General features: G+C 44.0%; 1 protein-coding gene across 13 annotated transcripts in view; it reads right to left on the bottom strand.

Annotated features, from left to right (window-relative positions):
- Positions 1–15691, bottom strand: part of ZNF618 (zinc finger protein 618) — a 204576-nt gene that overhangs the window by 38514 nt on the left and 150371 nt on the right. For 9 of the 13 annotated variants that reach the window (XM_061426596.1, XM_061426607.1, XM_061426600.1 and 6 more), the window contains 2 exons: positions 7390–7449; positions 6761–6850 (listed from right to left, as the gene is read on the bottom strand). In XM_061426596.1, coding sequence (XP_061282580.1) covers positions 6761–6850; positions 7390–7449 — 150 coding nt within the window. The remainder of the gene's footprint in view (positions 1–6760; positions 6851–7389; positions 7450–15691) is intronic. The other 4 variants (XM_061426609.1, XM_061426602.1, XM_061426603.1 and 1 more) reach the window with 1 other exon arrangement.

The following is a 15691-nucleotide window of genomic DNA, read 5'->3' as shown; positions in this document are numbered from 1 at the left end:
CATCACCTGCTTGCTTTGGCCTGGGACCTGCCCACTTCCTGCCCCCTCAATCTTCCAAGCTTCATGGCCTTTGCTTATGCTGTTCCCTCTGCCTAGAATGTTCTTCCCTCGTTTCTGCCTGGATCACTACTTCCGGCCCTACATAGCTCCACCTAAACATCACTTCCATTGGAAGCCCTCCCTCATGCCCTACTTGGTCATGTATCTTCAGTCCCCCTCTCCTCTTCCCTTCTAAGATCTGACCACCACCAATGGAGACACATGGTGTGACCTTTCAACCAATGTCTCTTCCCCCGATTATTATCCTGTATGTTCTGTGAGGGAGGGACTCCGCCAGTTTGGCCCAACCAGGGCTCATTCCCTGACACACAGGAAGTGCCAAAATAAGAGATTTGAACAACATTATTAACCAACTTAACCTAATTGACACTGTACTCAGGGAATGCTCTTCCCAACTCACTTTATGAGGCCAGCATTACTCTAAAACCCAATCAAGACAAGGACATTACAAGAGTGATGAGATGAGATGGTTGGATGGCATCACTGACTCAATGGACATGAGTCTGAGCAAGCTCTGGGAGTTGGTGATGAACAGGGAAGCCTAGCGTGCTGCAGTCCATGGGGTCAGAGTCGGACATGACGGAGATACTGAACTGAACTGATTACAAGAGAAGTAAAGTACACTGCTGGTTGAAATGCAAAATGGCACAGTGTCTGACTGTTTCTTAAAAGTTAAACATACACCTATCATATGATCCAGACTAGGTACTTATACAAGAGAAATGAAAGCATTTGTCCATAGTAAGACACATTCACAGCAGCTTTAATTGTATTAGCTCCAAACTGGAAACAAGCTAAATGTCAATTCATAAATAAACAGATGAAGGCAACGTGGTATCCGTATCTAGACAACGGAGCACTGCTATTCCTCAATCAAAAGGAATGAACTACTGATACATTTAAACATGGATGAATCTCTAAACAAAAGAAGCCAGACCCCACCACACATAGTAGAAAAGATTCCGTACTTGCAAGATTCTAGAAAATGTTATGGGCCGTCTTCCCTGGTGGCTCAGTCGGTAAAAGAATCCACCTGCGATGCAGGAGATGTAAGAGACAAGGGTTTGATCCCTGGGTCGAGAAGATCCCCTGGAAGGAAATGGCAACCCACTCCAGTATTCTTGCCTGGAAAAATCCCATGGACAGGCAACAGCCCATGGGGTCGCAAGAGCTGGACGCAACTGAGCGACTAAGCCACCACTGCAGAACACGGGTAACCTGATCTGTAGTAACAGGAAGCAGAGCAGCGCTTGCCGGAAAGAGAGAAGAGGTGAGTGAGGGGCTATAAGAGGGCACGAGGGAACTTCCGGGGGTGATGGGCGGAAGCAGAGCAGTGCTTGCCCGAAAGAGAGAAGAGGTGAGCGAGGGGCTGTAAGAGGGCACGAGGGAACTTCCGGGGGTGATGGGCATGTCCACCATCTTGACTGTGGTGACGGTTTCATGGACGTGTACACAGAACAAATTACTTCCTTTAAATAAGGTACTTTACTGGATGATGACATATTAACACCTCTGGTATCTTAAAAACACCAGAAATATTTATTTTCTTGATTATGACCATGATTAATGGACCAGTGACTGAATCTGGGGCGCTCTCCTAATCCTAGGACTGCAGTGTCCCATCGTTGAAGGGTCAGTGTTGGCAATGATAGTAAAAGCCAGGTACAACCCTAGGGAATTTTAGATAGAAGTAATCAGAAAACACATGCTTGATAACAGATTAACTCTACAAACTACCCTAGGTCTCAGAGTAGTTTAGATGCCTTTCCAAGAAAAAGAAGCTTAAAAACAGAAGTCATTCTTCTGGAGAAGCAGCATTCCAATTCTGTAATGTTTTTTAGTTCATTCCATGGTTTTCTGATAATCAATGTATTTTAATAAAGAAAAGGCATGATAACTAAAAAAAAAAATCAATCCATGTAATTGACCACATTATCAGAATAAAAGATAAGAATCATAGGATCAGCTCAACAGATGTAGAAAAAACACGTAACACCAATTTATGACAAAAACTTTCATAAACTAGAAATAGAAGGTAACTTTCTTAACAGATAAAGAGGTATCTATGAAAACCTATTTCAGCTAATACAGTGCTTAATGATGAAAATGATCAGATTCAGTGATGAAAACCTGAACCCTATGATTAGGAACCAGGCAAAGACATACACTCATTTCATTTATTCAACAGCTAACTGGAAGGTCCTAATCAGCATAATAGGAAAGAATAATAAAAGGAATACAGATTAGAAAAAAAGATGTACAGCAGTCTTTATTAGTAGATGACATGAGTATGTACAAGAAAAATTTCAAGAAATTTACAAAAAAGCTAACAGAACTAGTAGGTGAAGTTAACAAAATTGTAGGATACAAATTCAATATATAAAAATTAATTGTTTGTATGTAATAGCAACAAAACTGAAAATAAAAAAAAACACAGTAGCATAGAAAAAAACCATAAAAAACTTAGATATAACTTAATGAAATATGTGCAAGACCTCTACTCTGAAAATATAAATTATTGCTAAGAGAAATTTAAACAGACCTAAACCAATGCAGAGACACACTATGTTCATGAACTGGAAGATCGAATATTATGAGGTCTATTCTCTCCAGATTGGTCCATAGATTCAGCATAATCCTAAACAAAATCCAAGAGGTAATTTTGTTGTAGCAATTGGCAAGAAGACTAATATTTATATTGCAAGGCAAAGTTCCTTGTTTCTTAAAAATACACAAAGTTGAAAAACTGGAAGCACCTGATCTAAGACTTAGAGTAAATAAGACCATGTTGGCATAAACACAGCCAAACAGCTCAATGGAACAGAAATAAACTCACACTTACTTATGTATTAAACTGATTTTCAACAAAGGTCCCAATGTTATGTAATATATAAAGGACACTCTTTTCAACAAATGGTGTTGAAACAACCAGATATCCATATGGTACAAAGTGAATCTCAAATCATATCTCTCATCATTCACAAAAATTAACTTGAAATGGATCAGAGACTAAAATGCAGAAGTTGATAGTAGAAAGCTTCTAAAATATAATAAAGGAGAATATCTTCACTACCAAGGTAGACAAGGATATCCTGAGTAGAACTGAGAAAACACTGGTCATAAAAAATTGATAAATTAGATCATTAAAAATGAAAAACAGCTGCTCATCAAAAGACACTGAATGAAAATCAACAGTCACACCAAAGACTAACAGAAAATGTTCATTATATATATATACTCAAAGCTTCAGCTTTTCCAGTGGTCATGTATGGATGTGAGAGCTGGAACATAAAGGCTGAGAGCCAAAGAACCAATGCTTTTGAACTGTGGTGTTGAAGGAGAGTCTTGAGAGTCCCTTGGACTGCAAGGAGATCAAATGAGTCAATCCTAAAAGAAATCAACCCTGAATATTCACTGGAAGGATTGATGCTCAAGCTGAATTTCCAATACTTTGGTCACCTGATGCAAAGAGCCAATTCATTACAAAAGACCCTGATGCTGGGAAAGATTGAAGGCGGGAGGAGAAGGAGATGACAGAGGACGAGATGGTTGGATGGCATCACTGACTCAATGGACATGAGTTTGAGCAAGTTCCAGGAGATGGTGAAGGGCAGGGAAGCCTGGCATACTGCAGTCCATGAGTCACAGAGTCAGACACAACTGAGTGACGGAACAACAAAATATACATATATATATATATATGGTAAAGAACCTGGATCTAGAATATATAAAGAACTCCTAGGGACCTCCTTGCTGGTCCAATAGTTAAGACTTCCAGCTTCCAATGTAGGGGGCATGGGTTCAATCCCTCAGTGGAACTAAGATCCCACATGCCATGGAGTGTGTGGCATGGTAAAAAAAAAAAAAAAAAGAACTGGTATAATTTAACAATAAAAACAACCCAACCAAAAAAATGGTCAAAAGACTGCAATGGTTCCCAAAGTAAAATATACAAATGGCCAACAAGCAAATGAAAAAGCGTTCAACATCATTAGTCATCAAGAAAACACAAATTAACACCACAGTGAAATACCACTACACACTCACCAGACTAGCTCGAATTAAATTGCTTCCTACCACCAAATGTTGGCAAGAATTCATAGCAAGTGGAACTCCCATCCGCGGCTGGTGGGAGTGTAAGGTGCTATAGCCATCTTGGGAAATGGTTTGTCAGTTTTTAAAAAGGTAAACACGCTCTCCCCTATGACCTGTCAATTCTACTCACTGGAATTTATCCAAGAGAAATGAACACATATGTCCACGGAAAGCCTGGTACAAGCATTTCCATAGCAGCTTTATTCGTAATTGTCTAAAGCTGGAAACAACTCAAACGAACAAGCAAATGGCTAAACAAACTGGTATTTTCATACAACAGAATATTGCTAAGAAGTAAAAAAAAAAAAAAGAACTGATATAACAACATGTATGAATCTTCTTCCACCCACAGTCAGCCAACATCCCTCTGGATGCCCTCACCAGACCCAGGGGCTCTCAAGGCCTGGCCCTGGTTACCCTTGATGAAGCCATCACGTACAGCCTCCAATTCCACACAGAACCTATGGACATACAAATCACTAGATCCAAAGGCCACTGGAGGGGCTACTTCTTGGTCAGATTTAAGAATTAGTCCTCTGTTGCATTTAGCCTAAATCTCTCACTCTGTATTTTAAACACAGATGATCCTAGAGTCTCTGGACTTCAGCAATAAAGAGATGCATTCAACAAACAGATGCAGAAAGACAAAGAGAGTCCACAGTGGACAGAACAACAAAATGAGGAACGGAGAAAGAGAGGACAGCCCTTCAGGAGAGAAGTACCTGGATGTTCGGGGGAAAAGAATCAGGGAACAGATGAAGTACCCGTTCCCATCGTACCACCCGACACGTGATGCAGAGGAACTTCCTAGTTACAAGTATGGGCCTGGAGGTTGCTTGTCAGGGCTCAAAGCCAAGTCCTTCTTCTTATTAACTCCATGATCTTATTCAACTTGTTCCAAGAGTCATTTGGGGGAAAGAGAAGAAACAGGGTCCTCCAAAGGCTGACACCCAAGGGGCAGACTGGCTTTGTAACTACCAGCACCGAAAGTGCACTTTGGGTGAGTAATTGTAAGTGTGCCCAGGAGAGCGCAGGTAAGCAGGCATCCGTGGACAGCGGCCCCTTTCCCCGCCCATGGAAAGCGGGGACCTCAGAAGGCTCTGAGTGGTGGCGCTCAAGCCACAGCCCTGATGTCTCAGCAGCAGCAACACAAATGGGCAAAATGGATGGGTCAGTGCCCACCAAGCGGAAACTGGGTCCTCTCTCCCCCACTCGCAGGACCTTGCCAGGCAACCCACACATCCTTAGCCCGGGTGGTGGGACATGTTCCTCTAGTTGGGCCACTGCAGACGCCTGCCTGAGGGTCTCCCTAAGGAAGAGATGACTTGAACCCAGGCTCCTGGGCTGAAGAGACCTTGAGAGCTCCCACAGCAGGGAAACTTGAGTGCAGAGAAGGGAAGTGACAGACTCAAAGGTCACGCAGCAGTCAGGGGCCAAGCAAGACAAGAATCTTAGGGAAGCTGGCTCCACCACCTTCAGGGGCTCTGAACACCTCTCCCTGCCCACCTGAAGGCCCTCAGGGGGTCACATGCCTGTGCCAATATCAGGGCTCAAGGAGGGTCGGGCCTCCCACACTGTGGACACCTTGAACCCTGATGACCTTGCACAATCCCTCCCCCTTCCTGAAATCTTTCCACCCACTGACTGTGGAGGGAGATCCCCACAGCTCTGTTGGGACAAACAAAAGCAGAGATACTCCCAAAGACCTCGTAAACATTCCCCCCTACTGCCCTGCAATTCTGGTTAAGCCCCACCCTATCAGGACTCTGGTTGAGAACTGAGGGCTCATCTACTTAGGGATCTAAGGATATAGCACCTCTGACACCCAGTAAGGAAGCTGGCAAATCGGAATGGAAAGCCAGGATGTCCCTGTGGTAGGGGTCCTTAGAACACTTTCTCTTCCAGGCCAGGGGAGGAGGTGGGGATTGGGGGCCAGAGGCAGGACGGGGCCTGCCCAAGGCCACACACAAGCCTGTGACCCCACTGGAACTGATACCCGGGGCTTCTGAGGCCTGGCCTGGCACTCCTTCTGACTTCACACCCTTCCTACCTCCAAGGACAAAGCTGTTTCATCCAGCCAACCATGCTCTAGCCTGCATTTAGGCCCTGCATTGGTTCAGACTGAAGGTGCTGGCTTCAGGCGTGGGGACTCAGGAACCACATGATGTGCCGGTGCTTAGAAGATGGCATCACTGGCTCAAGGGACATGAGTGTGAGCAAACTCCGGGAGAAAGTGAAGGACAGGGAAGCCCGCGTGCTGCAGTTCATGGGGTGCAGAGAGTCGGACACGACTTAGCAACTGAACAACACACACGAGGTGAGGACAAGGCCCCTGAGGACTCAGGCAAGTGATGCCCACCCTTCCGCAGCCCAGATCCCCGTGGGCCCCAGGCCTCTGAGACCTTCGGGAGAGGTCTCAGGCTTTCCTAGCTTAAGGGTGGGACTTTTCCAGCTCCTGCAGGCAGGTGGCTCCAGGTCGGACCCAGATACCGAGAGACTGGCCCACCAGCACAAGTTGATCCTTGCTTTCGCCCTTCCCTGGCAAAACTCCAGAGCCTCAGCCTGTGGCTGGCTCGCCCCTCCCCCAAGCAGAGAAGGTACTCACTGATGGGGGCGTGTAAGGCCACGTGCTCCTGGTAGGGCGTGTAGTACTTGTACTGTTTTCCGCAGAATTCACAGGTATAATTGCCGGTTTCTGTCCAAGAAGAGAGAAGTGTGGGAATGGGTGCCTGGTTCCCATCCAGAAGCAGCAGTGTGCTCCCTCCCCCCAGACTCCTCATTCTGGGACCACCAGGTAGAATCAGCAGCCCCTTTGAGTCAGACTGCCTGGGTTCAAATCCCAATTCCTCTATTTCAAGCTGTGCAACTTTAGGCAAATCTCTTAACCTCTCTGAGCCTTAGTTTTCCTATCTGCAAAATGGGGATAACAATAGGCCCACCTTATAGGGTTGCTGTGAGGATTAAATTTGTGTGTCACATGCTTAGAACAGTACCTGGCACACGCTGTCCTCCTCCATTGCTCCACCCCCAGACCCCGGTGCTCAGGAAATGTGTGGTGAACTGACTGCCCTCCAGTGCTAACCTCTTCATCACCCCCTGTTCAAGCCTTGCCCTCTGCAACAGCCACACCTGGGCCCCCTCATCTCCAGGACGTTCCCTGCCCCCAAACACCCCCCACCCCCCGGCAGAAGGGGTCACCTCTTCCTCTCGGGTCCCACCGGACTTCATCTTTACCTCTCTTTTGGCACTGCCTAACTTCTTTCTTCTTAAAAATTTCTGATGTAATATTGTTCACTGGGGGAAAATTATAAAATACTGATAAATACAAATACAAAATTTTAAATATAAGAGAAACTTCAATCATCTATAATCCCCCAAAGTAGCAGGTACCCCATGGGGTGGAGTGTTCACCTGGCCACTTGCCCTAGATCCGGCCTCTCACTCCCATCTCATCTCTCAGTGACATCAGCCGTCAGTCTTCTACGGGCCTTGAATTAACCGGCCCTGATCTATATGCTCTTGGTAACCTGGCACATTCAATGGACAATATTTTGTGGACATCTTGCTCAAATCAATAAGCATTGATCTCCATTACATTTATTGGCTGCCTGGTTCCCACTGGACTTTGAAATTTGCTGAGCCAGTCTCCTAAGCCAGAGGACACTGAGATTGTTTCAAAATTCCTTCCTTATAAAAAAAATGCTGCAATCTCCATCCTCGTAGAAATTTTTGCATATCTGCTCATTATTTTTGCACATCACTGCAAAATAAAGATTATCCCTCATAATCTGTGCACAATACTTCTTCAGGATAAATTAAGGGTGTGTGTTTTTAAGGCTTTTGATCACCAAAGCACCAACTACTTATTGAAAGGTTGGGTCAATTTTCATCCCCATAAGAAAAATATGAAAATGACTGTTTCCAGAGTTAAGTACTATCATCTTCTTAGTGTGCCTGAGAGGGAGAAATATATTGCACTGCTGATTTTATTTTCCATTTCTCTGAGTTCTCAGGAAGCTATTTTTCAGGATTAATGAACTACGGTTTTTCTTCTTTGGCTTTCCTATTTGAATTTACAGTCAATGTTTCTATAGGCATGTTTACCTTGTTAAAATCGCTAAGAACTCTATAGATTAAGGACATCAACATTTTGTTCTATAAGTTACATGTATTTTTTCTTCATTGGTTTCTTAGTCTGTTTACATTTTTTTCTTGGCATACAGAAGCTTTAAAAATTTTAGTAGCTAAATAATTTTTGTAACTGAATCACCAACACTGGGAAAGATATATTATTTGCTCTTTGTAGGCTTTTAAGTTGTTAGATCAACTGTTATTAATTGTCTTATTCAGACTCTATATAATCTTATTTCTCTTCTCGCTCTGTCAAAGACTAAGTGTTGTGATCAATTTTTCCATTTGATTGTGTTTCTAAAATTATTTTGTATATTAGATATAATGTTGTTTGATGCAGACAGGCTCATAAGATCAAAACCTCCACTGTGAACCGGATCCTTTATTAATATCACACAATTTTCTAACACTGCTGCTGCTGCTTAGTCACCAAGTCATGTCCGACTCTTTCGTGACCTAATGGACTGTAGCCCACCAGGCTCCTCTGTCCATGGGATTTCCCAGGCAAGAATACTGGAGTGGGTTGCCATTTCCTTCTCCAGGGGATCTTCCCGACCCAGGGATTGATCCTGAGTCCCCGCCTTGGCAGGTGGATTCTTTACCTTTGAGCCACGCTGCTGCTGCTAAGTCACTTCAGTCGTGTCCGACTCTGTGCAACCCCATAGATGGCAGCCCACCAGGCTCCCCCGTCCCTGGGATTCTCCAGGCAAGAACACTGGAGCGGGTTGCCATTTCCTTCTCCAATGCATGACAGTGAAAAGTGAAAGTGAAGTCGCTCAGTCGTGTACGACTCCTAGCAACCCCATGAACTGCAGCCTTCCAGGCTCCTCTGTCCATGGGATTTTCCAGGCAAGAGTACTGGAGTGGGGTGCCATCGCCTTCTCCGTTGAGCCACGGGGGAAGCTCTATTTTCTAACACTGCTTCTCAAATGATGGTGGTCCCTCAGCATCACCTGGGAACCTGTTAGGAATGCAAATCCTTGGGACTTTTTGATTTTCTAAAAGAAAAATCCTAGGTATGGGATCCGGCAAACTGTTTTAACAGGTCCTACAGAGAATCCTCAAGTGTGGGAAAGTTAAGAACTACTGCTCTAACTTTTAATTACATTGTTTTGTTAGTTTGCCTGGTATTCACATTAGTATTATTAATTGTTGATAATGACTGTGTTAGATTCTTCCTGCTACTTGTTCACATGTGTCTAAAGCCATTATCCTAAAATTTTTTGTACTTTCATTTATCAAACATGTATTCTGCTAAATGCTGGTACAAAATGTTGAGCAAAAACAGTCATGACAGTCTAGAAATAGAGAAAGGAAATACAAATAATGACACAAACAAATTTAAAATTTGAAGCACAACAGGTGTTCTTAAGGAGAAAAGTGCTATGGAAACGCTAGCAGGGAATTCAGTTGAGTTAAGACAGTAGGGAAGTGCTCCCTGGGAAAGAGAAGTGTAAAAAATAAGGAATTAACTAGTTATGTCTCTAATACACTAGTAACAACTGGATGTTGGGGTTTTTTTTTGATTGCACCATGTGGCTTGCAGGATCTTAGTTCTCTGACCAGGGACTGAGACCAGGCCCTAGCAGTGAAAGCATCGAATCTTAACGACTGGACTTCCATGGATTACTTTAAATTAACCAGAGAATCTCTGTCTTCTAATAAAGGAAATTATGACATTTGCTTTCATTGCTATTATTGACTTGGTTTTATGATTTTTTTTTTCTGGTTTATTCCCTTAGCTTTTGGTTGTTTGATGTATGAACCCTTTTCTTTGCCTTTCCATTATTCTCTGGTATTCCATCATTTTCCAATATTCTCCACTGCTTTTAGATGGTCTCATTTGCTTTTAGAGAAAAGATACATTTCTCTAATTTTTATATTCAGGCAAGATGTGCTATTTTTATATCTCTTACCATTGAGAAAGACAGTTCAAGTCAGTACCTCTCAAACTTTAGCCTGAATAAGAATCATCTAGAAAAGCTGTTCGGAGAAGGCAATGGCACCCCACTCCAGTACTCTTGCCTGGAAAATCCCATGGGTGGAGGAGCCTGGTGGGCTGCAGTCCATGGGGTCGCTAAGAGTCAGACACGAGCGACTTCACTTTCACTTTTCACTTTCATGCATTGGAGAAGGAAATGGCAACCCGCTCCAGTGTTCTTGCCTGGAGAATCCCAGGGACGGGGGAGCCTGGTGGGCTGCCGTCTATGGGGTCGCACAGAGTCAGACACGACTGAAGCGACTTACCAGCAGCAGCAGCAGCAGAAAAGCTGTTACAACAGATTTCTGAGCCCCACCTTGGAGATTCTGATTCTGCAGGTCTGGTGTCGGGCCTGAGTTAACATTTCTAACAGGCCTCCAGGACATGCTGATGCTGCTGGTCTGGGGACCTCACTATGAGGACTGGCTTAACCGACTTCATTGTATCCCTCACTGGTTCCTTCTCGGGTTTGAAAGTTCATTCTTAATATTTTAGAATAATCTCTGTCTTCCTCATTTAATTTTATAATCAGATTTGCAACATTTTAAACTTACTTCTAGTTTACCTGGGTTTGGTATTCACCGCAAGTCCTCCTGTACTGTGAATTCAGTTCAGTTCAGTAGCTCAGTCGTGTCTGACTCTTTGCAACCCCATGAATCGCAGCACGCCAGGCCTCCCTGTCCATCACCAACTCCCGGAGTTCACTCAAACTCACGTCCATCGAGTCAGTGATGCCATCCAACCATCTCATCCTCTGTCGTCCCCTTCTCCTCCTGTCCTCAATCTTTGCCAGCATCAGGTTGACTCATTTCAAATGAGTCAGCTCTTCGTATCAGGTGGCCAAAGTATTGGAGTTTCAGCTTCAACATCAGTCTTTCCAATGAACACCCAGGACTGATCTCCTTTAGGATGGACTGGTTGGATCTCCTTGCAGTCCAAGGGACTCTCAAGAGTCTTCTCCAACACCACAGTTCAAGAGCATCAATTCTTTAGCACTCAGCTTTCGTTATAGTCCAACTCTTACATCCATACACGACCACTGGAAAAACCATAGCCTTGACTAGATGGATCTTTGTTGACAAAGTCATGTCTCTGCTTTTTAATTTGCTGTCTAGGTTGGTCATAACTTTCCTTCAAAGGAGTAAGCATCTTTTAATTTCATGGCTGCAATCACCATCTGCAGTGATTTTGGAGCCCAGAAAAATAAAGTCAGCCACTGTGTCCACTGTTTCCCCATCTATTTGCCATGAAGTGATGGGACTATGAATTAATGCCTCATAATTGAGCCCTTAAATCTATTCAACCAGTCAGTTCATTGGAGTATATCTTCAAGTAATTTTTTTTGAAGATGGGTTCACAGGAGAAACAGCCTGATTTTGAGCCCTTGCTTTTTTCTTTACACATAAATAAAAATTTGTCTAGATGTAAAATTTTTAAGATTGCAACCCTTCCCCTTTAGAACATACCCCATGATACTTCAGTATTTAGTATTGTAGGGAAATCCGAGGCAAATCCGCCTTGGAGTCACTGAGTCACTTGAAAATAACTTGCTTTTTTATCTCCAGGTGCCTGCATTCATAAGGAGTCACTAATATCTTTTAGTTATGGTATTTTATATTGACTCCCTGACACATGACAAGCCTTTGAATCTGCATACGTAGGTCTTCCTTTAGCTGAGCAATTGTTTCTTCTATTGAGTCTTCGGCGTATTGCTTCCGGCCCACTGGTAGAGGAACACCAATGATCTGGAACAGGTTCCCTATTCTCTGTATTTATCATGTTTTCCTCTTACGATGCTCATCTGTTCAAGTTTGTCCTTCACATCATTAATTCTGTCTCTGCAGACCAATTCTGCTCTTTACTATCTATAATGAAGGCTTTAATTACATACCAATTCTGTTCTTCTGTTTCCTTTATCTCTCCCATTCTTCTCATCTCACTCCTCTCTCTTTGCCTTTTCATCTTGTTGCTTTTCCATGATGCAGCTTCTTTTCTCACGCAGGTCATATTATGGACTGAACTGTTTCCTGCAGCCCCCCGCCCCCCGCCCCCTTATTTAGAGGCTGATGCCCTATCTCCAAAATAGATGTCAATGCAATGCTATTTGGAGATGGGGCCTTTGGGAAGTAATTGGGTTTAGATGAGGTCATGAGGATGGAGGCAGGGGGTGGGGGTGAGGGGGTCCTTCATGATGGAATTAGTATCTTTATAACAAGAGGCACCAGAGAGCTTGCTCTCTTTTTCTTCTCCCCATGTGAGAGTGTAGCCAGAAAGAGGGTCCTTGGACCAGAACCCAACCATACTCTCACCCTGATTTCAGATTTCAGCCTCCAGAACTGTGAAAAAAAAATAAATTTCTATTATGTAGGCCGGTCTGGGGTAGTTTGTTATGGCAACCAGACTGAACTAAGGTCATATTTTCTCATACTCAACTGTGGCTGTCCAGTAGGATTTCCTCCCGGGCTCGCTGGTACATCACTTTCAGAGGCATACTCTTCCTCTAGGTCTCCTAAATTCCTTTTCTCGTCATGCAGAATTTGCATAATTCCCAAGTTTTTTTTTTTTTAAAACAAAAACCAAAAACTTTTTAAGTCACTCTTCCTTCAGTTCAGTCACTCAGTGGTGTCTGACTCTTTGCAACCCCATGGACTGCAGCACGCCAGGCTTCCCTGTCCATCACCAACTCCTGGAGCTTACTCATGTCCATCGAGTCAGTGATGCCATCCAACCATTTCATCCTCTCTCGTCTCCTTCTCCTCCGGCCTTCAAGCTTTCCCAGCATTAGGGTCTTTTCAAATGAGTCAGTTCTTCACATCAGGTGGCCAAAGTATTGAAGTTTCAGCTTCAGCATCAGTCCCTCCAATGAATATTCAGGACTGATTTCCTTTAGGATGGACTGGTTGGATCTCCTTGCAGTCCAAGGGACTTAACACCACAGTTCAAAAGCATCAATTCTTCAGCACTCAGCTTTCTGTATAGTCCAACTCTCACATCCAAACATGACTACTGGAAAAACCATAGCCTTGACTTGACAGACCTTTATTGGCAAAGTAATGTCTCTTTTTTAACATGCTGTCTAGGTTGGTCATAGCTTTTCTTCCAAGAAACAAGTATCTTTTAATTTTTATGGGTGCAGTCACCATCTGCAGTGATTTTGGAGCCCCCCCCCCCAAATAAAGTTTCTCACTGTTTCCATTGTTTCCCCATCTATTTACCATGAAGTGATGGGACCAGATGCCATGATCTTCATTTTTTGAATGTTGAGTTTTAAGCCAACTTTTTCACTTTCATCAAGAGGCTCTTTAGCTCTTCTTTGTTTTCTGCCATAAGGGTGGTGTCATCTGCATATCTGAGGTTGTTGTTATTTCTCCTGGCAATCTTGATTCCAGCTTGTGCTTCATCCAGCCTGGCATTTTGCATGATGTACTCTGCATAGAAGTTAAATAAGCAGGGTGACAATACTGACAACAGTCTTGACGTGCTCCTTTCCTGATTTGGAACCAGTCTGTTGTTCCATGTCCAGTTCTAACTGTTGCTTCTTGACCTGCATACAGATTTCTCAGGAGGCAGGTCAGGTGGTCTGGTATTCCCATCTCTTGAAGAATTTTCCACAGTTTGTTGTGATACACACAAAGGCTTTGACATAGTTTCTAAAGCAGAAATAGATGTTTTTCTGGAACTCTCTTGCTTTTTCAACGATCCAATGGATGTTGGCAATTTGATGTCTGGTTCCTCTGCCTTTTCTAAATCCAGCTTGAACATCTGGAAGCTCTTGGTTCATGTACTGTTGAAGCCTGGCTTTAAGAATTTTGAGCATTACTTTGCTAGCGTGTGAGATGTGTGACTGTGCAATAGTTTGAACATTCGTTGGCACTGCCTTTCTTTGTGACTGGACGCTTCCTTATCTAGGTATAAAAATCAAGTAACGTCTAAATCCAGATATACTCTGTTTCAACAGACTTGAATGAATTGTCCTTGATCATCCCATTATCATGGCAGACCATCACCAAGGGAGCAGTTTTCAGATCTGCAGCTGAAGAGCAAGCTGACACACAGGGGGCCTCTTAGACCAGCTCCGTCTTTCTGGCAGGACTCCTCTGCTCTGTTCTGGCTCTGGCTTCCTGCTCGTTGAGTACCTAGCTCTCTGATTTGCACAGCTGACATGGATGTGGAAGGTGTACTTCCCAGCATGCACTGCTGCTGCTGCTTCTCCTCTTCTCTTAACCTACAGAGCTCTACCCACGAGAACCAGTCTATCCACAGGGCACTGTAGGTCTACCAGCTCCCCTTATTCTGTGGCTCATCACCATCATGGTTCTGTAGCATCAGCCAGCCTACAAAAAGTGGCAGAAGCCCAAGAAGCAGGATTCTTATCTCTCAAGGCAGCCCCTGAGTTGTAACTCTTACACAGACATCTCAGTTCCACAGCGTCAAGCTGGGAGCCAAAGTCAGTTCAGTTTTCTCAATGTACTTCTCTTCCATATAATTTGTGATAATTCCTCCCAGGTCCCAGCAACTGGCTGTCAGATGTGGATACTGACACAAAGAACAAGTTTCAGCTTGCTCTGTACCTTTCTGGGTAATTAACAGGTACCACGTACTTAATGCTTTCCATGTCAATGTCAAGGACTATGCTAATTCCTTTACAAATATAATCTCATCTAATCAGCACAACAATCCTGAGAGGTGAGTTTTACTGTCACTACTGTGATTAGAGAGATTATAAAACTCGCAGGATGTCACGCAGGCATTAAGTGTAGAGCTGGGGTTCATCTCTGGGATGGCTCTAAACTCTCGACTGTCTCTCGGCAACATCACTCATTTGTTAAGCCCGGAACATGATCCAGGCGCTGGGTTAGACACCTGATGTGGGCATCCTCCAACAGCACTGAAGAAGAACTAGATGTTCTTTTTTTAAAAAAGTCTTTACTGAACGTGTTACAACATTGCTTCTGTTTAATGTCTTGGTTCTGAGGCATGTGGGATAGCTCCCTGCCAGAGACTAAACTATGGCGCCCCGAGCACTGGAACATGAAGTCTTAACCACCGGACCACAGGGAAGTTCTGAGACAGATGTTCTTGTTCCCACTTACACGTGAGTCAAAGGACACTGAGAAGGAGTAAAAGAAAGTGGAAGTTGCTCAGTCGTGTCTGACTCTTTGTGACCCCCATGGACTATATGGTGCATGGAATGCTCCAGGCCAGAATACTGGAGTGGGTAGCCTTTCCCTTCTCCAGGGGATCTTCCCTTTGATCCCAGGGATCTAACCCAGGGATCGAACCCAGGTGTCCCCCATTGCAGGCAGAATCTGGGAGACCCCAGTTCGATTCCTGGGTTGGGAAGAACTGCTGGACAAGGGATAGGCTACCAACTCCAATATTCCTGAGCTTCCCTGGTGGCTCAGCTGGTAAAGAATCCGCCTG

This window comes from Bos javanicus, chromosome 8 (assembly GCF_032452875.1).
Source record: "Bos javanicus breed banteng chromosome 8, ARS-OSU_banteng_1.0, whole genome shotgun sequence".
Taxonomy (NCBI): Eukaryota; Metazoa; Chordata; class Mammalia; order Artiodactyla; family Bovidae; genus Bos; species Bos javanicus.
This window is presented reverse-complemented; position numbering and strand designations above follow the sequence as displayed.